General features: G+C 42.8%; 1 protein-coding gene across 6 annotated transcripts in view; it reads left to right on the forward strand.

Moving 5' to 3' along the window:
* Positions 1–20,746, forward strand: part of LPP (LIM domain containing preferred translocation partner in lipoma) — a 322,361-nt gene extending 301,615 nt beyond the window's left edge. For all 6 annotated transcript variants that reach the window (XM_053985940.1, XM_053985939.1, XM_053985937.1 and 3 more), the window contains 3 exons: positions 14,608–14,786; positions 17,845–17,965; positions 19,547–20,746. In XM_053985940.1, the coding sequence (XP_053841915.1) occupies positions 14,608–14,786; positions 17,845–17,965; positions 19,547–19,675 (429 nt within the window). In that variant the 3' untranslated portion in view covers positions 19,676–20,746. The remainder of the gene's footprint in view (positions 1–14,607; positions 14,787–17,844; positions 17,966–19,546) is intronic.
* Positions 20,747–22,624: the final 1,878 nt, after the last annotated feature.

The following is a 22,624-nucleotide window of genomic DNA, read 5'->3' on the forward strand; positions in this document are numbered from 1 at the left end:
TTATTAATGGCTTCTGCTTAAATCTCCCTGTGATGTTAACCTGGGATAAACCATCTGTCCCCCAACCACATCTTTGGGACCAGTGCAACTGTCCCTACAAGAGAAATCACGTGAATGAGCATGGCTGAAACAGATTTCTAGTGTGGTACTGCAGAGCTGTTATGTCTGATAGTACTTGATGCTTACCTGTAGAGTGTTATTAATAACAAAGAAAATAAAGCCTGCTGATAAAATTAGTGGATTAGTAAGATGCCAGAGCAGTGGAATGGAGAGGCATGGACTGATGAACATCCCAGACTCGTTTGAGCTAAAATAGTTTAACACACCAACTGTGAGGCCATCTGTTAGTTGAGGAACAAAAGCATCTTCTGGCACACCAGCTTTATCTGCAGGTAGAGGTTCATCCAGCTAAGTACAGCCTTAGGAAGGATCAGAGCTTTCTGTACAGCCAGCTAAGGCAGCCTTGGCAAGTGGTAAGTCTGTGTTTCTCAATGTGCACTGGCTATGCCTGGGCACTGCGATGGAAGTCTTGATTTAGTCAAACCTGTACATTGCTAAAAATCCTAAGTGGATCAGTTGCCAGGGATTTTGCAGAGAAACAATGCTGGTATAGCACCAAGGACCTCATAAACTGTGGATTTGGGGTAGAAGGAGTGGTGCCTTGTTTGGTTTTCTTTTTGTCACGTTCCCAAAAGAGAGCAGAGAGCCCAAGCGCGGTGGGAAACATGCACATAGCGTACTGACAAGATCCCTGTGTTCTGTACATGGCACTAGCTAACACATTCCTCCCGTTAGACCATTGCCACAGCAGGTCCAGATGTCAGTAACTCCAGCTGATACCACTGAAGAACGATGATTTATGGCCACTGGAGATTTGTCTGCCTTTGTTCAGGGAGCACATGAAAAGGACTTGGAGATTGTGCTTGGGGTGGTCAGCTATCTAGGTCAGAAGAGGTAAAAGCTGCTGTTTTCAAAGACTGGCCTTCTTTCCAGCTATCTTGTGGTTTGTCTTCTCTGTCAGAGAATATGGGCTGCTTTGTTTTTTTGCAGGATGCTGAACAGACCCCAACTCAAGCTGCTGGCTTGAAGTGTCTTTAAGAAAAGGTGGTTTGAATTAACCACCCTAAAATATAGAACACCCTATCCCTGAGGACACTTTGCAGTGCACGACTGTTAAGCATTTAGTCATTAAAAGGAGGGCTATACCCAAAGTGAATTAATTCTTACTTTAGGCCCTGAAAAGATCAACTCTACACCCAGCTGTAGTCACAGGAATGCCTGGCAAACAGTGGAGTTTAAAGTGCATAGAAGCAGGACAACTAAATGGCAATAACAAGCTTTTGGTTTCCAGGTAGTATTTTCTTATCAGCAGATCTCAAAGTGCTTTCCAAAGCCTGGCAAGAACAAGGATATGTGGGGTTAGATGAACCCTGGAGTGAATGCTTTATTTTCAGTCACACATTCCAGGTCTCGGCTCAAATATTTTTGTGTTGAGTTTCTTTCAGAAAAGTGCCGAAAGACCCTGGAGCCAGAAATACTGTACAAAACACACAGGATAATTAGCCACCTCCTGGAAACATGTGAAACTTCAATAAAACTTAAACTCCAGTTCCTTCCCACAGGTGGAGTCCAGCAGTAATGTAGGCAATATGCACAATTAAGCTATTTTTATGCCTCTTCATCTAAAAATGTAAGTGTAAAAACATATGTAGGTAAAGCAAATGGAAAGCTTAGACTTGCCTGTGTGCCATGCTCATTTGAACTCGCTGCATTAGCCTGGATTGCTGCTGAGCAGTTTGTGCTCCAGCAAAGGTTTTGCAAAGGGAAATGTCTTCACCTACAAACCTGGCTTCTTAAAAAGCCCTATGACTTTGCAGCTCCAGAAGATACTGATTTTCCCTGCCAACCACAAAGGGGAATAAATGACTGGAAGGGCTCAAGTAATTATACAAAGTGCCTGGATCAACTTTTCCATGGGGATCCTGTAGCTACTGGTCTGATGGCTTAATAATGTGCTTCTGAAATGGCTGCTTTCCTCTGCTGTTTCTCTCTGGGGCCAGATTTCCAGCAAGGCTCCTTAGCTGCCCTTGCAGAACTGGCAGGACAATGCTCACTGGACTCATGCTGCCTGTGAAGGAGCCAACAGTAACTTTTCCATAGGAAAACTTGCAGGTAGGGCAGAGCTAGACTATGCTGCTCCAGCAGCAAACTTTGAGAAAGAGAATGACTCAGAAAGCCCTAGATAACTTCTTTGTTCCCCACTCTTCACTGCCACTCCAGTCCCTCTGTCCTTGTCCCTCATATCTTTGGAAGCTGGTGTGGCAGCGCGTGTGGGGAGTGACCACTTTGCACCACCAGTGCAGCAATAAAATGTCATCCTTCCATTAGGAGACCATCAGCACTTGTCCTTATGGCCTGCATTAGCTGGATCACTCAGATGCATGAGCCACCTGCTAATACCAGGCTGTCTTGTCTGTTTTCACCTGGATCTGGTCTATAGTTAGAGCCTGATGAAGAGTGGCCCTTTGTTCTTTTGTTCCTCATAGGTCCATTAAATCAGAAGCTGTGTGTGGAAAGATGCGGTCCAGTTTTACTTTGCATGAGCTGCTTGGCAAAACATGAGGGTCAGATTACTTTGCGTGTTCAAATGTTCTTGCTGGGGAAATGGCAACTTCTGGTCCTCAGAAAGGAAATTTGGAAGTTGTATTAGAATGGAAATGAGCAATTCAGCTGTTACATTGGGAAACCACCATTGATGCAGGTGATCTCAGACCTTTTAAAGTACTGTGAGAAGCACTGGAGCATGGTCTTTTCCACTGTTATGGAAAGAAAATCCCCATAATGGAATGGAACAGTTACAGATCAGAATGATCCTGCAATAATGTTGTTTTTTCCTCTATATTCCATAACCACTGTGATTTCAGCCTAAGAGTCCATACACTGGGAGGATGCTATCGACTTGAGAATGGACACGTTATATAACATTTATTATACATTCAGTGTGTTTATATAAATGCATATCTCTTATGTAACTGTGTCACTAGGAAAACAGTGAGGTTGGACAAGTTGGTTTCTCCTGCCATTGCTGCTCTGCTTTGCTTGTTGATTCTTAAGCGCTGTCCCAAGACACTGCAGGTTGTACTGCTGATGTGTGTGCCCAAGTGAATCTCTTCTTTTCACCAGCTCCATTCACTTTGGGTTTTGCTGGTTTTTTTTCTCAACTGTTGTTTCTTTTTTTAAATGTAATATTTGGCAGAAAGCCTTTGGTGTTGGTTGCACAAATACAGGAGTAATCTGGTTAGTAAATACTATGGACTGACAGTTGACTAGCACAGCGTTCAGTTGCTGTGCTTTTCAACTTAAAATAACATCCAGGGCAGCTTCCTCAAGTGCTGTAAAAGACCTGGTAAAGAAATGCCAACTGTCAGCTTGATTTTTGGTCTGCTCTGCTCTGACATAAACCTTTCTGACAGCTCAGACCAGTGTCCTTCATATTCCAAATTAATCCAAAATTTCTCATGGTAATGAAAGGGAAAGAAATTACTTTAGAGTGCATGTTTCTTGCTCTGAGCATCCTTGACTAACCCTGCAGACACCAGAGAATTACCACCTACTCAGACATGCCTGTCTGCTCTTGATGTAACTCTTGAGCTTATTTGCATTACAATGGTTTTGCCATACAAGATCTCTGTATCCAAGTCTCCATGTTGTCTGTACAAAGCAGGAATTTTTTTTTTAATTTTTTCAGGGAGCCTTAATTTTTCTAGATTGAGAACAAAGGAATGGTGCCAAGAGGTTGAATCATCTCAGCAGACAATTGTGTTGCAAGGACTCTTCTGCCCAACTTCCCACAGCAGTATCTTGAACAGTAGAGTAGCCCAAAGCTTCTGGTTTACTTTTCAGTTACTCAAGGATCTGATCTATTGTGGGGTATCTCTTTGTAAGGTTAGAAGGAGTAATGTGCCGTCCTTTCTCTCCCAGCTGTACAGCAAGCTGAGTTCCAGCAGAAGCACCCTCAGAGGTGGGCAGGAGGTGCAGAGGGACTGATGTAAATCATCTTCTCTATTTCTGTCTTTGTGGATGAGATTATCTCACAGTGGAGGAAGGAAGGTGATGGATGAGTTCCCAGGGTGGAACATCAGTCTCCAGGTTTCGCTTTTCTCACATCTCACTTGACCTTTTTGGGAAGTTCTCTTTTCTGTGCCATGCCTTGTCTGGGTTCTTCTTACATAGCCATCTTAATTTTCTGGTTTTGTATCCCTTCCTTCTTTGTCGCTTTTTTCTCAGTAGGTGGCTCAAACTTACTTTCCCAGACAAGGAACTGAATCAAACATCCAGGTCAACTGAATAAAAAGAATAGGGATGTCATTGCATCTAAAAATAATTACAGTACTTGGTAGGTGACATATTTGACCCTGGACATAGTCAGCAGCCTGGATTTATTTCCAATTAGAGTCTGACTCTAGATAGAAGAAGGGGTGTCACATCAGGGAATAGTTCAATTCAAATCTCTGAAGAAATCCTGTCCCCCCAAAAAAATGAAATTTCTAGTCTTGGTGTAGAAGGCAGAGAGTATAGTACAGTTCTCACCTTACACTGGCTCACTAAATTTTGGGTTCAGTTATTCTTGACAGTGGCCAGTGCTGATTGTGGGTTTCCAGTGTTCTTTCAGAGTCTTAAAGAATAGACATTTCACTCAGGAGGCTTTCTTCAAGAAATAAGAAACTCCCTCTTCTTCTCCCTTTGGAAAGACCTCAGAGCACCCACAAAGCTTTCAGCCCTCATATTTCAATCACAGATAAGTCTCCCACTGCCCCAAAGGCTCCAAGATGTTCTCACGTCAAGGACATAAATGTATTTGGCAACTCTTTTGGAAACATATCGTGGATTTGGGCAAATCATATTCTCACTGTCAGTTCGGGTAGCAGCAGCATCCAAGTACTGTGAGATTTTTGGGGGAGTTTTTTTCCAAGCTTTATACTGGATTATGTTATCTATTAAAAGCAGCTATTTTTATGCTGAACTGCTGCAATGACCTGTATTTCACAACTTGCACGTATACACTGAGAAAAAACATTATCTTGCACTCAAAAGGTGTTTCAGTGAAAGCTTCATGAAATTCTGTGCAAAATCTCATTACCTTCTTGCTTGGGTTTTCATTTTGTTTCAGTTTGGGGAGGTGTTTATTTCTTCGTAGCACCAGGTGTTTGCAATAGAGATGTGACTTCTGTCAGAGCATCACACACTTACCAATAGCTGACTAAAGCCACTCCATAGATAATATGAAGAACAGAGGAGGAAAATAATGAAATTATTCTCTGAGTCACTGGTGAATCAAGGACAGAAGACAAACACCCTTAGTTTCCAGTGCTCTGCCCCTGCCACTAGAAAAAAATTAATTTCTCTTGTGACTTGTATGAGATGTTCAGAAGATGCTTTGCATTCTCTTTGTTTGAGCAATTAAGGTAGAATGATGAGCTGTTAAACTGATATCCAGCTGGAATATTTAATTTATTTAGTAGCCATTAGAAGTGACTTAGAGATACCCTTATCTGTGACTTGAAATAAGCAGAAGAAAATAGATTGTGTGCTTTTCCTTGTGGCTTAGAGAGATGAGGGGGTTTTATTCTGAAGGAGTGAAGGGGAAGGATTCTCTCTTTTTTTTTTTCCCTTACAAACTCTAGAAGAACCCAGACTCTTGAGCAGTAGCCCTGTCTTTCTCTTTTTGGTTTTTTTTGGTTTTTTTTTTTTTTTTTTTGTGTTTCTCCAGGAAATCTCTCTTGGAGAGCACAGGAAGCAGAAAAAGCCAGCTTTAAACAGGTTGTAGTTAAAAGGCTTGTAGTGTTCAATCTGTAATCAAAGCAAGCCCAGCTTTGCTGGATGCTAATTTACTGACAAGAGTTTCCAACTAAAATTGTTTTCCATTTTAATCAATGAAGTTCCATTTTCTTGATGGTTCTTATGTCACAAATTCTTGCATTGCTCAAACAGTCCTTCAGGAAAGGCATGGCAGGCAAGAACTCGTTTCAAATGTAAAAATACTGAGAAAGAGGAGAGTGAGGGGAACTATAAATAACCACTGAGATGTCAGAGTCTCAGTCATTTTTTCCTCTGCAAGTCAGCTTTAGCAGTTAAGGTCAAGATAACATTTCCATGTCAATGGTCAGTTACATCAAAATTCTAAAACAGGAAAATTGAATGGAATTTTTGATTTTTTTTTCTTGTATTGTGCCCAGATTTGACCAATTTATAGTCTCTTTGGTCCGTCAGCTCTGAGTTCCAATGTTATTTTGGTTAAGCTTCATGCCAGAGTGGCAAGCTTGGATTGGAACATTTGGTTTATTAAAGGCTATGAAATTAAATTCCTCACCAAAAGAAAAGAAAAAAAGCCCACTTCTTGCTGATAGTCACTTCTCTGTTTCCTTTGATGCGGTTCAGTTTGACTTGAATTTTAGCCTAACAATTTGCTACACAAATCTGTTTTGTTTTCACAAAGTTCTAATCAGCTTAAACTGCAAGCGGTTTGAAATGCCTAACAGCTTCCTTGGTATTGCTAATTAAGCTTGAAATCTCTGTGTTGTCCACAATTGTATCTAAACAAGGAGGAGAGTGTATCAGCTCGATGTTTGCCACATCTCCCAGCTGCATGCAATTCTGCTGCCTGTGCAGAAAGTAATCACAACAGGACAGAACCTTTATTTAGGCAAAACTCCCAGGGTGGCATGCAAGGTCAGGCACATCATGTTTTGAGGAACTTGGTGGAGAGAACACATAAGGCAGGCAGAGCTACATCAACAGCACAAAGGCTGGGAGTGCTTGGGAATAAGGAGCAGCTTTGCTTTATCCCCCACAGCACTTTGTTCAACAGAGCCCTGAGTTATGTATGGTCTGTAGGTGCTCTCCCCTGATGTGTGGGTGTTAATAATGGATAAAAGCACAGGCTATCAAAACCTGCTGTGTATTCCCCCTGTCCCTCAGGAGCAAAGCTAATAGAATATCATAGTTTTTAAAGCTACCAAGGTTCACTTCAGTGGAAAAAGAGTCCTAACAAATCCTCAAACACATCTTTCTGCATTGGGCAAAGACATGGGCTGGTTTCTCCCTAGGTAGGGACTCCAGTGTGTGAAGCAATACTAATCTGCTGAGGCATGGCTGCTGTTCTGCGACACAGCCCAGGGATTTCCGTGGTAGCTCTGTGCCAGTTTGCCTCAGCTGCAGGAGCCTTAAACAAACTGTTTACCTCTGACATTCTGAGAGGGATTTTGAGGGATTTCCTTCAAGTTAGAAATCTTCGAAAATCAGCTTCTTGCGCCAGGCATTGTATTATGCAACGTCTTGGAGTGAAGATCTGGTCATGCACGTAGGATCTCCTTGGACTGAAGGAATCAGAGATGGAAACTGTCTTATCAGATCATTCCTCCCTGCCAAGGCAGGCTCGTCTCCTGTGCTCTGCTAGTGCTGCTGTGCTTTCCAGATGTTTTTCTCTCCAGTGCTCCAAAAGCCTGTCCCAGCTTCCTGGTTGGATGTTTTCTGGGCCAGTTGCAGTCCTGGTGTGGAGTGACCGATTTCACATGGTTCATACCTGGTGTCTAGTGTGGTGGCAGTGCTAACAGCAAGAGTGATCTCTGCTCACCAGCATGACATTGTCTTGCTGCAATTCTCTGGGGAGCGTGCAGCTCCCCTTTCCTGGTAGCAATAGACAAGATATAAGGAGGTTTGGAAAGGTAGCTTCACTAGAAAATTACTGAAGGGACTGGAGCTGATTACTAAGATATTTAACAATGTTCTTTTACATAGCAATTGCTAAGGATGCTTTCAATTGTTTGGCTTACTGTAGTATTCCATGCAACTATAATTATTGTTGCTGAAAAAATGTCATATGCATAGACTTTTTTTTATTCTCTGTACTATTTTAAGGTTAACTGTAAGTTAGAAGCATTTCCCCAGTATTAAACTACTTTACTTTGGCAAATGGCTGTAGCCACATTGAAGTATTCAATATAACAGCTCAGATGCTGTTCTCTGGTGGTGCACCACCCAAAATTTATCTTTGAGACGTTTGCAAGTCATTATAGATAAAAGGAATTTAATATTTTCTGTTAATAATATCTTGTTTCCATCAAGTAACCATTTAGACACACAAACTACTTCACAAGTATTTATCAAATCTAACAATATCCAGTTTCTTACTGGGATATGTAATTTTTACAGCCATTTTCTTTACAGGCCAGCTGAGGCACAGAACATGGGAATGCTTTGCCTTTGGCAGCTACTTGGTTTAAAAGCCAGAAGTCCAGTCATTTTATCTTCCAGCCTACCAGTTTAGAGGACAATTCCCTCATTTCTTACCATCACAGGCTCTGCTGTTTTAAAAAGACAAAGATCTCTGTTGTCAGAGCAAGGAATGTACAGAAGATGAGTAGCTTTGAGTGCCAGAAATTAGTTAAGTAATTTCCAGCATAGGGCTTCTTGTGGATTTTTAGCTGGAAGGAGTCAGTGTGGCTGTGGTCGGACATTGAGCATAATGCAGAGCAGATTGTTTAACCCTGACATTCCTTCATCACTCTCAGCTTAGTGGTGCTAGAAAGGGATGCAGGTCTTATCTAAACTGGCACTGAGCATCAGAGTAGTCACCCAGTCCCTGCTTCTGCTGCTCCAAACATTAATTACATTCAGCATTAAAAATATAATTCTTTCTGTAGGTAGTATGGCCATCTTGTGTGCCTGCCAGGCCCAGCAGCCTTCTCTAAGTTTCCTCTCCAGCCTTTGGTGTGCTCAGACAATGGCAAAGCCATCCCTCAGCCTACACTTGATAAGAAAAATGGAGCTGCTTCCTCCTCTCACTGTAGAGCTTATTTTGACATCTGCTTATCATTTGAGAAGCATTTCTCAAGCACTGTTCCATTTTCATCATGGCCTTTCTGCTATTGCACATTTGTGGACTCGGTTGCATGCCATTGTTATCTTTGCTACTAGCATAAGCCATGAAATACAGCTAGCCTTTCTCTAATAGCTATAGGGCAAGGGGAAGGGACTCCTCCATCCTGTATGCTGAGAGGACTTTCTGCCAGATTCATCTCCAGCTGCTCTGATTCCAAAACTACAAAGCTGAATTCAGTTTTCCTGACAAGAAAAGCAAATTCCAGCAGAGGAAAAGCATGCCAGCCGTGGTATTGCTACTGTGCTGGGAAAGCCACTGAAAACTGAGATGAATGGAAGAACGATTTGGAAGGCACTGAATGCAGTAACCTCCAGGGCCTGAGTCTGCACTGTGCAAGGGGAAGCTGTAAGCACTGCTCAGCCCCATTCCCAGCATTCTGGTAATGTTGCAGGGTTGTCCATGTAATTTATTCTTGTATCTTTCTTTCCATCTCCCAGCAAACCAAGCTATACCATCTAAAGAACAGCCTCACTGCTCACCACTGTGTCTGAATTAGGCTGTCAAGGTCAGTCACATATTTTGCCCCAGTACACTGATGCAGCTCTGGCAGCATGGTCTGAAGGTCAGAGCACCAGCCAAGGTGCTTCAGCAGTGCTCTCCCTTGCTGGAAGTGCCCTCAGAGCAGCAAGAAGGGGAGGGGAGTGTCACCCTCTGCTAATAATGTGTCCAGCTGGTCAGGTGAAGTGAGAAGGATTAACTCATGCCCAAGTTGTCTCCTCAGACATGCAGGAAGGAATTCCATGCTGGCTATTACTGACTTAAATGTTATGCTTGCCAAGATTTAACCCATCTGTGGAGATAGCAGTTGGGGAGCCTTGGTTTTCCTTTTCTAGAAATAAGGCCAAACAAGTGTTTGAAAGTGTTGAAATTACATCTTGACACTTAACCCCTCCACCGCTGTCTGCTTTATATTTAATTTATAATACAACTACATATTTTCAGACCCAAACCCTAAATGAAACCATTTGCAATTATTTTGAAGTGCAGTTTTTCAATTGACCTGATCTAATTTGAGGTTTATAAATTCACCAGGCTTCTTGAGATTAAAGTGTTCTGTCTTCACTTAAGTATGGAAACATTTTCAAGCCTCAAAAAATATCCCACAAAGGGGAAAATGTCTGCTGCTCTGCTCTCCTCACTGTCTGAGGAAATGAAGGACGGAGTCACAAGATTTAAAGCAAGTCACTTACCACACTTTACTAAGTTACAGTCCAACTATAGTATTTGACCATGTGCCTGTTTTTAGTACAACAGTCACATTTAATCTGTGCAGCTTAAAACCATCTCCCCTGCTCAGTCACTTCGAAAAATGTGTTTCTTCTGCAGTGCTTACAGAAAGTGAGTTTGTGTACCTGTGCATGAGTTGCCAATGTAATTTATTCCAGCAACTTCCCTCCCCTCTCCCAGCAAAATAAGCAATACCATGCTCACGTCCCTGTGCGTGAGCTCTCCTCAGTCTGCTGCTCAGAGTGCAGGAGACATTATTTATGTTCATTAGAGCTTGGGATGAATTGCCAATGCAGAAGAAGCAATGACTAATCTGTGTGGCTTTTCTTCTGCACTCATTGCTGGGTCATTGTGGGAGAGTCCTTGTGCTGGCCTGATATTGTGAGTTACTGCTGTCCCCCAGGTTTGGTTAGGAGGGGTTATAAACTGCAGTATTAGGGCAGTGGGATGAGCTGCAGCCCATGGGCTGTCACTGCACCTCTGGTCCTCAAAGCCTCTGCCACCTTGCCATCTGGGATGTGAAGTTTTCAGGAGACTCAAACACTCCTCAGCTCCAGACTTCCGTGGCTCTTGCAACCCAGAAGTCTTTCCCAGCAATCAAAGTTTTTACTTTGTGTCCCATGTTTAAACTAAAATCCGCAGAGCAACTCCCTTTGGCTTTCTGTGGTTTCTGAAGGGACAAATATTGCTCTAGGGAGGTCAGCTCCAACCACCACTTGCTAGATGCTTGCTCCCAAGCAGCTTCTTCCCACTTTGCTACTGATTGTACTATACATGTTTAAGTCTCTTAATTTTAACTTGCAAGATGATTATGATGTCCTGGTCATTATAGTTCTTTCTTTGCATTTTAGTGTATCTTTGCTTGGGGTTATTTTTCTTTTTGGTATTTAGGGTACATTAGTCTTCCCATGTGAGATTCTTTTTCTTTTCCATGGATGTTCTGCCCTCAAGAGATGTGGACCCAGAGTCAGCCTTAAACATTGTGCCAACCTTCCATTTAGAAATGGATGGCTCCTTCCCTGTGCTTTTCAAACCCCCAAAAATTAGTTGGATTTGGAGACACAAGACCCTGCCTCTTGGCCAAAAATATGGGAAAAGAATGGTAAACTTTACCCTCAGCCCACACTAGATTTGTGGTCTATATTCTTAAGACATGAATGTGACCACAGCCCCTAGGTCTGATGTTTATTAGCTGTTTTTCAGCTTTCTTCTGTGTGCCTTGCCTTAGCTCTCAGTGTAGTTCATCAGATGCATTCACCTCTACCTGTGATTAGGCTTGCAACAACAGCTGGAGAGAAAAGAAAAAAAATAAACCTGTTTGGCATTTTTTTCATCTTGTTTGGCTTTTTGGAGGTCTGAAAGCTCCAGGAGGTGCTAGGAGAGTTAGACTAACTGTGAAAGAGAGCAAAATCAAGAAGCCAAACTTATAATCCTACAAGGATGCTGTTCCCATAATGTGCAGAAATACCTTTGTGCAGGTTGTTAGCTGCTGGGGCAGCACTTAGGCATGTGGGATAACTTGATTAGAGAATCAAAGAAAACCCTGGTAGCTTCACAGGCCAAATCCTGCCTTACAGCAACCTGGTGTCAAATGGGTGTGAATCAAGGAAGCTTTCCCTTGGGCATCATCTGGTAGCACCTTGAAGGGAAGGGTCTGAGCCAGCCAGGGTTCTAGCAAGGAGAGAGGCTTAAGCAAATACACTCCCAGACAGGGAGTGAGCTGGAGTCTGAAACTAATGACTTTGTTTTTCTTCACTGGTACAGACTTGGAAGGATAAAAAGAATAAATTTCTCAGGACTGATTTTCAGGTTGAATAGAAGGCTTAATCAGGAGTTGGTTAATTTATAATGCATGTCTTACTTAGCTGTGTGAATGTCAAACTGACTGAGCTGAGATTTGGGAGCAGAAGATGTGTGTTTTAAGAAGGTATGACCCAGCAGAGTGATTGCCTGCTGTCCTGGTCAGTGCAAAGTTTCCACCAAAATCAGTGTTAACATGGGGTGTCAGACACGATGGTTGTACTGATCCTTTGTGGGCTTAAACTCTGTGTGCCTGAAATGTGTGAGCGGGAGTTACGTCAGATCTGTGGTGACAGCAGTTCCAGGCCATGCTGTTTGGTGGTGGACCCCTCTGCAGCGTGGATTACTGGTGCCTGCTCTGGTCACAGTCCTGGGTGGGCTGCAGTAGCAGACCAGGGGAACTGCTGAACAGATCAGTCCCCAGTGGAAGTAACCACAGAATTCCCGGTCATGTTGTGGGGGATCAGTATTTATCAGAATTCAAAAATCAGTCAGGAAGGTTTATGGGAGAAGCATCCACTTGAGGCAAAGTATGGGGAAGCCAAGCTCTGACTCAGGAAGTGCCTAAACCAGTAATCAGTGGAGACTGGAAGCAAATCCCAAGGAATTTCTGTTTTGCTTACCCTGTTCTCATACTTTGGCCTCTGTTGTTGGCAACTGTTGGAAATGAGGCAAGCAGTGACTTGGTAAGGCAAATGCTCCATACTTGTGTGTGTTCAGAAAATTTCATGGCAAATGCTTCACGAATGGCACAATCTTCCATCAGTATCCGCAGGTATCCTGCCTTCCCTTCTTGGCAGAAAAACGCAGAGAACCGCATGGATGCAGACTGAGATGATGTGATCTGCTTATGCAAAGCAAAATGGTAAATCTGCCAGGTTATTTCTCCATGGAGAAAATTATTGACCTTGCTTTTTCTGGCATACCAGCCACCGTTATAATGATGATGATGGTGACAGCAACCAGACAGAAAGGCCAGCAGTCATTCTTTCCTGCCCATTATTACAAGGTATAAAGCAAAATCCAGCCTGTATTTGATGCTAGTCTGGCTGTGCTGTCCTTACAAATGCATGAGGCAGTTCTCATACGGGTTGAAATTCGTGACTTTTCATATCGACCTTTCCAAAAACAATCCTTCTGATCCTCTGATAGGAACTCGTGTATTTCTATGTTTGTACCTTACCAGTGACGTGCAGCCCAGAGATAATGTCTGAGAGCAAATATGAGAATGTAGAACCTTCTGAGTTCCTGGGTGATTCATCTCCTTACAATACATTTCGGTTGCACATGTAAGGAGTGGATCTTGCCCCTGAGAATACTGGCTCAAAGAAGCAATAACAATGCAGTCAGTCAACGCACTACTTTCTCTGGGAATTTTGTTGCATGAGGAAGCAGAGCTTTAGCTTTCCTCTGTTTGTCAACAAGATCTGCCTTACAGCAGCTTCCTATATTTCTGTCTTGTTAGATTTTTTCCTTTATTTTCCCACCCCCTTATTTCTGTCTGTCTAAATGATAATCAATAGTGTAATGATAGCTTTTTCTATCTCACCCAAGATGCAAACAATGATTGGTAACATTATTTCATAACTTCAGGTCCATCAGGCAAGAATAGTAGGTGAAGTTTGCTTTTCTAAAGTCCAGTAAAATTACCTGAATTAGATTTATTGTTTGCATCTTTGTGGTTTGCACCATCCATTCATGGCATGTGTCTTTTAAAGTCCTTGCTTCTGACACCAGTTGGTGTCAGAAGGGCTGGTGTGGCTCACAGACAACCATCTGAAACAAAATTATCTTGGTGTTTCTATAATTAACTGCTAGGGTAAGTGAGGGTTGAAATGAGCTGAATCATTCAATGGACCCCACTTGAAAAGTGGGAATTTTTTTGGCTCCAGCACTTTAGGAGCAGGCTAGTATGTAAAACCTGTGCAGCAAGGATCATGGCCTCAGAGCTGGCATTTCACAGTCATTATCTCAAACATCGTGGGCCAGAGATAAATGAAGCATTTAAGTCATGCTGAGCTCCTGTCCTTGCAGATGCTTTCCTTACAGCCACTGCTTTGTTCTCTGCCCAGACTTAGCAGTATTCTCTGTGGTGAGAGAGGAAGATCAAGATCTTCGTACAAGGCAGATAAAGATATTTTTATGGGATCTGAATTGGCAAAGTAATTAGGGGGTGTCTGTGTAGCCCCAGGAGTTTGCACTTCAGTTTAGCACTGCCCTCTGTGGAACTTGTCTCTAATGAACTCCACTGCAAAAGCTCGCTCTGACTGGGCAGTGCAGAGGCAAAAGCCCAGGAGTGTTGGCTGCGCAACTCCTTCATGTGCTCCTGGCTACAGAAGCTGCTGTGTCTCAGATAACCCACCTGATGAGCCATCTCTGATCACTTGTCAGAGCTGCTGAGAGAAGGCTCTGGTTTGTGTTCTCACACTGTTCTAAAGGCTTGACCCAGGCCCTGTGCTCCCTGTGCTGTTATCATACTCCTTGATAACTGTTGACTGTGCTGCACTTTATCTAGAAAAAATGAAAAGAAGGTACCTAAAAGCTTCCAAGCAGACCAGCAGCAGCCTCCAACCCAGCTGACCTTTTTAAGTGTCCTACTGAGATGGTGCTTACATCTGTTGTGAATGTTTTCTTTGCAGAATACACTGGAGCAGTGCAGTGTCTGTGCAAAGCCCATCATGGAAAGGATCCTCCGAGCCACTGGGAAGGCCTACCATCCCCACTGCTTCACCTGTGTGATGTGCCATCGCAGCCTGGATGGGATCCCCTTCACTGTGGATGCTGGTGGCAACATCCACTGCATTGAGGATTTCCATAAGTAAGGCCTAAGCTGCTGTCAGTGCTTTGCTTGTTGTTTTTGTCTTTTGCCCCTAAAACTCTCCTTTCTCAGACTGAGCTTTCAGGAGGCTCTGAACCCTATGCCACTTTCTCCCAAGGCTCTTAAATAGTAGGGAGAGCTTTGCTCCAAGCAAGCATGCCGTGGCATACAAGGTTAATTGGTTAGGGGATGATTCTGCTAGATCTCTGTTTTGCTTAGAGCTGAATTGAGGGATAACCTCTGTGTCCCTCTGTTTTAAGTGCTCTGCCTTTCCCTTTCTCTTCACTGCCTCTACCTGCATTTTCACATCACCACCTCCCTTTCTCTTCCACTGAGCAATTAAGAGAGATCCTGTCCTCCTGCACTCTGCAGGTGTTTGCTTACCTGCTAGAGCGATCTCAGTGGCCACAGGCTGCTCACAGCTCCTTTTGTTTCTAGTGGCTAATTAGCTTTTTAAAGCTACTAAAAATACAGCCCTGGTAATAATTTATAGTGAAACTGCTATTTAAAGTAAGTTGAAAGGTATAGCTGCAAGTAATTTCTGTCACTGACACACTACCACCCCCATCATCACAACTAATCTAGGGAAGACAGGTAGATATAATCAGAGCACAAATGTTTGCCCCGTATGGAAAAGACAGATACATTACACCCCTCAATTAAAAGATGAAATCAATACTGACAAATGTGAGTTTATATCTCAACCATTTACCTCTTAATTTCTAAGCAGGTAGACTTAATTAGAGCCTCATGACATCAGTGTGTGGGTCTGAAAGCTCAAAGAAGCTGACTGACTTGACAGAAAGGGAAGCAGCCACAATTAACTGACATGTTAGAATCCAACAGCAGGATGTTCCCTGTAGCTCAGCTAGGCTGGGTTAATTGGCAGCTGCTGTGCTGCTTTGCCTTTCTGTGCCACCAGTTGTGTGTAAGGTAAAATGTGGTCCTGAGCACAGGCCCAACAGGAGTTTTGTGCACCACTCAGTCACCTGAAGGATTTCCCTCACACCCCCTCAACAATTTGGAGAGTGCCCCTTCCCAAAGCCGCACAGATCAAGGGCTCACATGGTTTCAGGAGAAACAGAGCTGATGTCTCACATTGAAGCCTTTTGGCAGTGACTGCATATGGACCTCGGGACTCTCAGGGTGGAAAGTGGGAGGCTGTCAATGCAAGGAAGGACATAAAAATTTTTGAGTGGAGGATTGAGGGGAAGGTGATGGGAATAGCACAAGACCCAGTGTGACACTTAGAATGTCTTTGGCCAGCCACACATTTTGCAGTACTTTGGCCAGCCCAGTTTTAATTGATTAGGGATGGCATGTCCTCCTGATCTGGAGGTTGAGTGTTCTGCATCTACATCCTCTAGATAAAAAAACTGTAGCTGATGCTCACACTATTTCTCAGCTACTCCCTGAGTTCAGGCCCCACAGTAACAGATCTACATCCCCTGAAATCTGCAGGAATGATGTCAGGATCCTGGGAGATAATATTTGTCTCATAATGAATTACTCACAGTAGCCTGGATAAAGAAATGTTGAAGTATTTTTTAAGTACCACGTTTGAGCTAAATGGCACAAGGAAGGGCCTGCATGAAGCAGCACGTAATTAATTGCCATCACAGCTCCGGTCATATCATGATCCATTGAAGTTATTTTTCAGAGCACTCGTTATAGCCACTGTTTAATTCATTCTTTCATTAGATCACAGCTACACAGGCGTCTTTCATCTGCTGCCAGTGAAATTAATATTTTTCTTTATTCCTAGTACAGATAGATTTTTTTTTTTTTCTTTTCTAAGATAGTTAATTCTGAGGTGGTTCCTGTGACAGGCTGGGTGGCAGAGTCAATCCTTACTAGGCATTTAGAAGAGAAGGGCCTTTGATCTCCTTGTGTTCTGATGTTTGCCATAAGCTTTGCCCTCTGTCACTCCACAGCCCCTGACCCTGGCTCTCATTACATGGCAGCAGATTCTGTGGGTGTAAGTTTCCTTTTTGCAGACAGAATTTGCAGCCAGGAAACTGGTACCAGTAGGTTTTGAACTAAAATAGAGAATGATTCACCACAGGCTAAATGTTCCCCAGCCTAGGAGCAGAAGTGGCCACTTTTCATGGGACCTGAGGGGAGCAAAACCAGAGGGAATACAGAACATGGGTGAATTATCCAGAAGGGCACATGGTAAGCAATAGAAGGGAAGAAGAAAGGGCTGTGCTTCTCTTGGTCCCTGAGCTGACCCTGACTCAAATCAGTCTCTTCATGCAGTGAGCTATAGTCACTATAAAATTGGAAGTCAGGCTGACTGGAAGGGAGAACATTGGGGTCTCTGCACCCAGACCTTTTCCCTTGTAAGCCTGGACAACACCCTGTTGGATAAACTGAATTGGTTTTACCTAGAAGATGCAGCAAGTCAGAATGCAGTCAGGGCATCAGAATTGCCCTGATGCTTCTTGTCTGAGAGTGAGCACAGCCAGAAATCTGCTTCTGTGTGCATAAGTGGGTAAGGTGGCTTGAAAGTTTAAACTGGATGACATAAACCTCAACAAAATAGTGTTAGTGCAAGGCAATTCTTTTTACCATTTCTTTTCAGAATTTTAAACTATTTGTTTCAATCTCCAAATTTTAATAGTTTGATTTTTGTTTTCAAGAGATGGTCTTGAAGCAGATCCTGGTCATCTTCCTAACCTTGGGATTTGTATGGATTTTCTTAGAAGCTGAGGGTTGTGGCAGTGCTTAGGTGCCACCATTGAGGGTCATTCAAAAGGCACTTTAGTTGTTAATTAGGGCAGGCAATATGCTTTGCTGCCTGTCAGAAGTTCTGTAAGTCCTTTTCTAATAGATGTTCTTTAATATCCTACATGCCTGAAATTGCCTTGTAAGACTAAAGTGCTCCTGCCTGTTTTTTTCCAAGGAAGGAGCTGTGCAGAGCTCCAACCTGTGTTGTGTGTGCACATTCATCTGTGTGTGTTGGTACAAATTCACGCATTTCTGGCTGGCTGGTCCAGTTAACAAAAACTTTTGCTCCAAGTTTGAGGATGACTGTGCCTGTCTCTTGCTCCCTCAGGAAATTTGCCCCCAGGTGTTCCGTGTGTAAGGAGCCCATCATGCCAGCCCCGGGACAAGAGGAGACCGTGCGCATCGTTGCCCTGGATCGTGACTTCCATGTCCAGTGCTACCGGTGCGAGGTTGGTATTCCAGGCATGGCAGGGACAGAAAGCAAGGGTTGGCTTAACTTTATCACCACCTCACATTGCCCACATGACAGGCAAACCCTATTGTAACACTGGCTCTACAATCAAATTACTTCATTGTCTTCAGCAAGCAAGGAGTTTTTCCTCATTTATATCCACGCAAATGGGAGGAAAATCAGGTCCCTTGTTTAGAACAGGTTCATTAGAAGAGCAAAAGAATGTGACTCAGGCAATTAAGGCTTAATACTGGAGAACTTCATCAGTTATAGCTTGGACACAAATGTAGCTCATCTTTATGTTCTTAAAATGAAAGCTAATGCATGTTAGGATTTGAGCAAGATTGTACAGGAAACTCAGCATGTGGGTTGAAGAATTTTAATGGACACATAAACATGATCATTCTTGTTTTGTGCAATGCTTTCTGTGCTACTTTTCCTGTTCAGTTTCATTACACACTTCATGTAATTTTCATGGTAAGAGTCGGAAGACAGAGAATAAAAATCACCTTAAAGCAATTAGCATGTGGGAACAGCTGTGTTAAGGAACCTTCAAGAATTCTTCAGTGCTAGTGTTACTTGTTGGATAATACATCAGCCAGATGGCAGGGTAAGAAAATGAGATCAAATATATTTCTTATTGGAGTTGCAGGTTTTAATAGCCTTAATTGGAAAGAAGGATGGACTAAGGTTTAAAGGTCTAGGCTGAAACTTGAGGAATCTGGTTCAATTCTCAATCTGACCTTGGCTTTCAGGGTACATACCAGCCCATTACTTAGGCACATTATTTTTTAAGATGCTGGGGCATTCTTACACTAAATTTTGTAGATTCTAATTCATCATACAGCATGTCCCCATGCTGGCTGCAGAGATACCCAGGCTTTCACACACATGGATCCATCAGCAGTCCTGGGCCAAGCAATTGCTTGATCATGAAGTGTGGGATAATTCCCAACTTTCCTAGCAGTTATATTCAGCCTTAAAGCTTATAGGCTGAGGTCTCTGGAGCAAGTCTGGGGGCCTTGTAGTGGGGTTTCTATGTTCCTGTCTGACGTCCTTCTTTTTGCCACAACCTTTTTGGCCAATTGTCATACAAACACAGGTGACAGTTCTGGTAAGGGGAGACAGGCAGGGACTTTGCTTAGCTGCCACCCCCAGAACAGAGGTTGTAACTTCATGGGATTAACTCTTCCAAAGGAGATTACCTGTAGTCAGATATTGGTACTAAACTTTTTCCCAGTGATGCTTCTTTTTTATCCTTTTTTTGAATTAATAAATATGTGCTTCAGTTTGATGTTTCTCCAATGCTAAAGACCTTTGCTTCCTCAGAAATGTGAAGGGAATAATCTCCTTTTATTTTCAATTGGATTAAATTCAGCAGAGAATTTGGGAACCCATCCTCTCTGCAGCATTGTCTCTTATCAGAAAATGGCTTAATCATAAAAGACATCACGTACCTCAGCTTCATGCTTTGCACTGAATCAGGCTGGATCCTGTTACAAGGTGGAGAGTGAGGAGTTTCTTTGACTAATAGATTCTTTCTTATTTACTTTGCTCTTCCTGTTCACTTATTTCCTAGGACTGTGGTGGCCTCCTGTCTGAAGGGGACAATCAGGGCTGTTACCCCCTGGACGGGCACATCCTTTGCAAGACCTGCAACTCTGCTCGGATCCAGGCTCTGACTGCCAAGGCCAGCACTGATCTCTGAGTATCAGCTGTGACCCTCCCCAGGATGCCCATTGGGGGATATTGCACAAGCTTTGCATGATTTCTTTCCAGCCTAGGGTCTGAATCTCTGTTATTGAAAAAAAGAAAAAAAAAAAAGAAGAAAAAAAAAGTACAACTGGAAGGCCTTGGAACAAGAGGGCAGTTTGAGAGGCCATGTTCAGACTACCCATGACAGGCACCTAATTTAGACACAACTGTCCAGGAGGGCAGTGAGTGAGTCAGAGCAGCTGCTCTATCTGCAGCTGATGGAGTTAAGGGTCACAGCACCTAAGTTATCTGCCTGTATAAGGAGGTCTGAACATGGTCCTTACTATGCTTCTGTGTTTGATTCTTATTTCTTAAGTACATGAAGGTAGAGGGTGAAGGATGGCTGAAGTAGTTATTTCTCCCAGGTTATTTTGAGAACCTGAGCAGCTCTCATTGAAGTCATGGGACTTCAATATCTGCTGATGACTTTAATAGGATCTGTGTCACCAGCAGAAGTAGCTCCACTGTCCTAGAGGGTGGGAGAGCAGACCCAGCATTAACACAAACAGTGCAACTGCAACTGTACTGCACCTGAGTGTAGGTGTGATCTTGTATCCTTGGGACACAGATTGGTCATTTCTTAGGCCCTTACTTGTCTCCATTCCCTTCCAGTTCAATAGTGTTTTTCTTTTACTCATGAAAGTCTACTTAGCTATTGCATAAATTTATTCAGTAGTGATGCTTCCAATTCACAATGTATGAGCAATCACAGAAAGATGTGAGCTTGCACACACTGTACACTACACACACACTACACACTACACACACACAACATGCTTTTGATTTACCAGAGGCATAAGCCAGTCATGTCCCTTGAGAAGATATTTAAGGGATGTGGGGCTGGAAACACATTTCTGAAATCCCAGTGGTTAAAAAAAGATAAAAATTACTACATGGAACTGCAGTGCAAAGCGATGCTCAGAAAAATCTTACGCCACTCTCTCATACAGCCCATTCTAGTGGGACCACTGGCAGTGTTGGTCTCTGGGTAGACATTCAAGCAATAAAGTCTTTTTCCATCTCCTGTTATTGCAGTGGGAGGATTTTCCTTCAACAGTAACAGGGATTGAATCAGGCTTTGGGATGATACACATTTCTCTGATGTTAACACATGTGATCTGAATTTTTAAATTTAAAAAAATAAAGTCTTGTTCCAACAACAGCAAGAAAGATCATCCTAAATACATGTTCAGTTTTCATCCTAAGAAAGCTAAAGAGGGTATTAAGCCCTTCACTATGCCATTCCAGAAAGCAGGCAGTTTTTTTCTTCTTCCATTTTCATCCCAGCCACTTCTAACTTGTCTCTGTGAAATTCATGGCAGTAGAGTGCTGGGCCAGAAGCAGCATTTTCATCTTCAGTCCAGAATTAATTTATATCCCAAGGTAAATAAAACCTGGGCACAGATAATTTTTTTTTTTTTTTCACGAGATCATGGGTTTAGGGTTTCTTTGGTTTTTTTTTTATTTTGGTTCATTAAAAACAAATCAAAAAATTAGAAATCCATGGCATTCTGAGCAGCTATACTAGTCTTGTTCATGAAACCCATAATAACTAAAGTGCAAATTACATAGTGAGGGAGTAATTTTCATATCACTGAATTGACATTAATATCTTATTTGCAGATGTAATCAAGGAAAATACCTTTCTTTGCACTTAAATTAAGAAGCAGAACTGAAACAGTTGCAGGCTGATTGACCATATAAGTGACAAAATGTAACTTTTCAAAAATAAGTTACAAGATTCTTTCATGCATCCCACTGAAGAACAATAATAATGTGGTGCTTTCCTCTTTGTATCAGGCTTCTGTTATAGAGAATAATTATATCCACTAATGCTGAAAAGAAAATTTAGATGAGTTGAACTGATAAGAAATGAAGGAAAAATTGTCATGTGATGCTGCAGCTCCTGCATATGGTGCATTTCTTTTCAGTTTAGCACTAACCTTTCTGGAAGAGCACTGTGATATTCAGTAGCTTCAGCTCTCTTTGGTAAATTCAAATACAGAAATACCAGTCTGAAACCTCCATTCCTTACATGGTTTATATGTTGGCAAACTTCACCAGTGTCAGGGAAGTTTCCCAAAATTCACAGCTTGAAATGAATCCTTCTTTGTAGAAGGGTGGCATCATTGAGCAGATTTCCTTCACCATCACAGGGGCTGTGCTGAAGCAGTTTGACTTTTTATACTGGATTTCTACCCTGGCCTGCAAGAATGTTACTGCCTCAGACATAAACAGATTTTTTGGCACCCTGGCTCCCACCAGGTTCCACCTGGGCTCCTGCTCCCTGAATTGTGGCATGTAAGGTCCTTCTGAGCTCGCTTCTTGACACGCAGTCTGCACCACCACCAGTCAAAAAGCCTTGCAAATACTGAGCAAATCTAGTTTGAGCTAAGGCTACAAAAACAGGGGAGGTCAGTGCTGGGATACAAGCACAGGTGATAATGTGATGTGTTTGGGTGCAGAACGAGCCATTCATCAGGCAGAAAACGTAGCTCTGATCTTCCTTATTCTTGTGAGTGTTAAATCAAGTGACTGATGAGACTCTCTGAATAATGCTGAGGTGATTGATGTGAACAAGCTTCTGTGCCTTTCAGCAGAATGTGGCCTAGCCTAAGGACTCAAGTTCAGAGCCTTTGGGCTTTTTATAGCCCTGCCATAGGCTGGACTGGAGCAAGTCATATGGCTCCTTGTCTTCTGCCCTCTGCATGAGAGAGCTTCTTTGCAGTTTCCCAGAGACATTCTGGGGATTAAACTAGTCACAGTCTAGCACAAAATACTGATTTCTGGAGCTTTATTTTCTCTTTCCAGAAAAGTTTGCTGGTATGTAGGCCTGGGATTCCAGCCCATTTCAATGCATGTGGCCAGCCAGGAGATCCAGCTCTGAATCCTCTCTGTTATG

This window comes from Vidua macroura, chromosome 10 (genome assembly GCF_024509145.1).
Source record: "Vidua macroura isolate BioBank_ID:100142 chromosome 10, ASM2450914v1, whole genome shotgun sequence".
Lineage (NCBI taxonomy): Eukaryota > Metazoa > Chordata > Aves > Passeriformes > Viduidae > Vidua > Vidua macroura.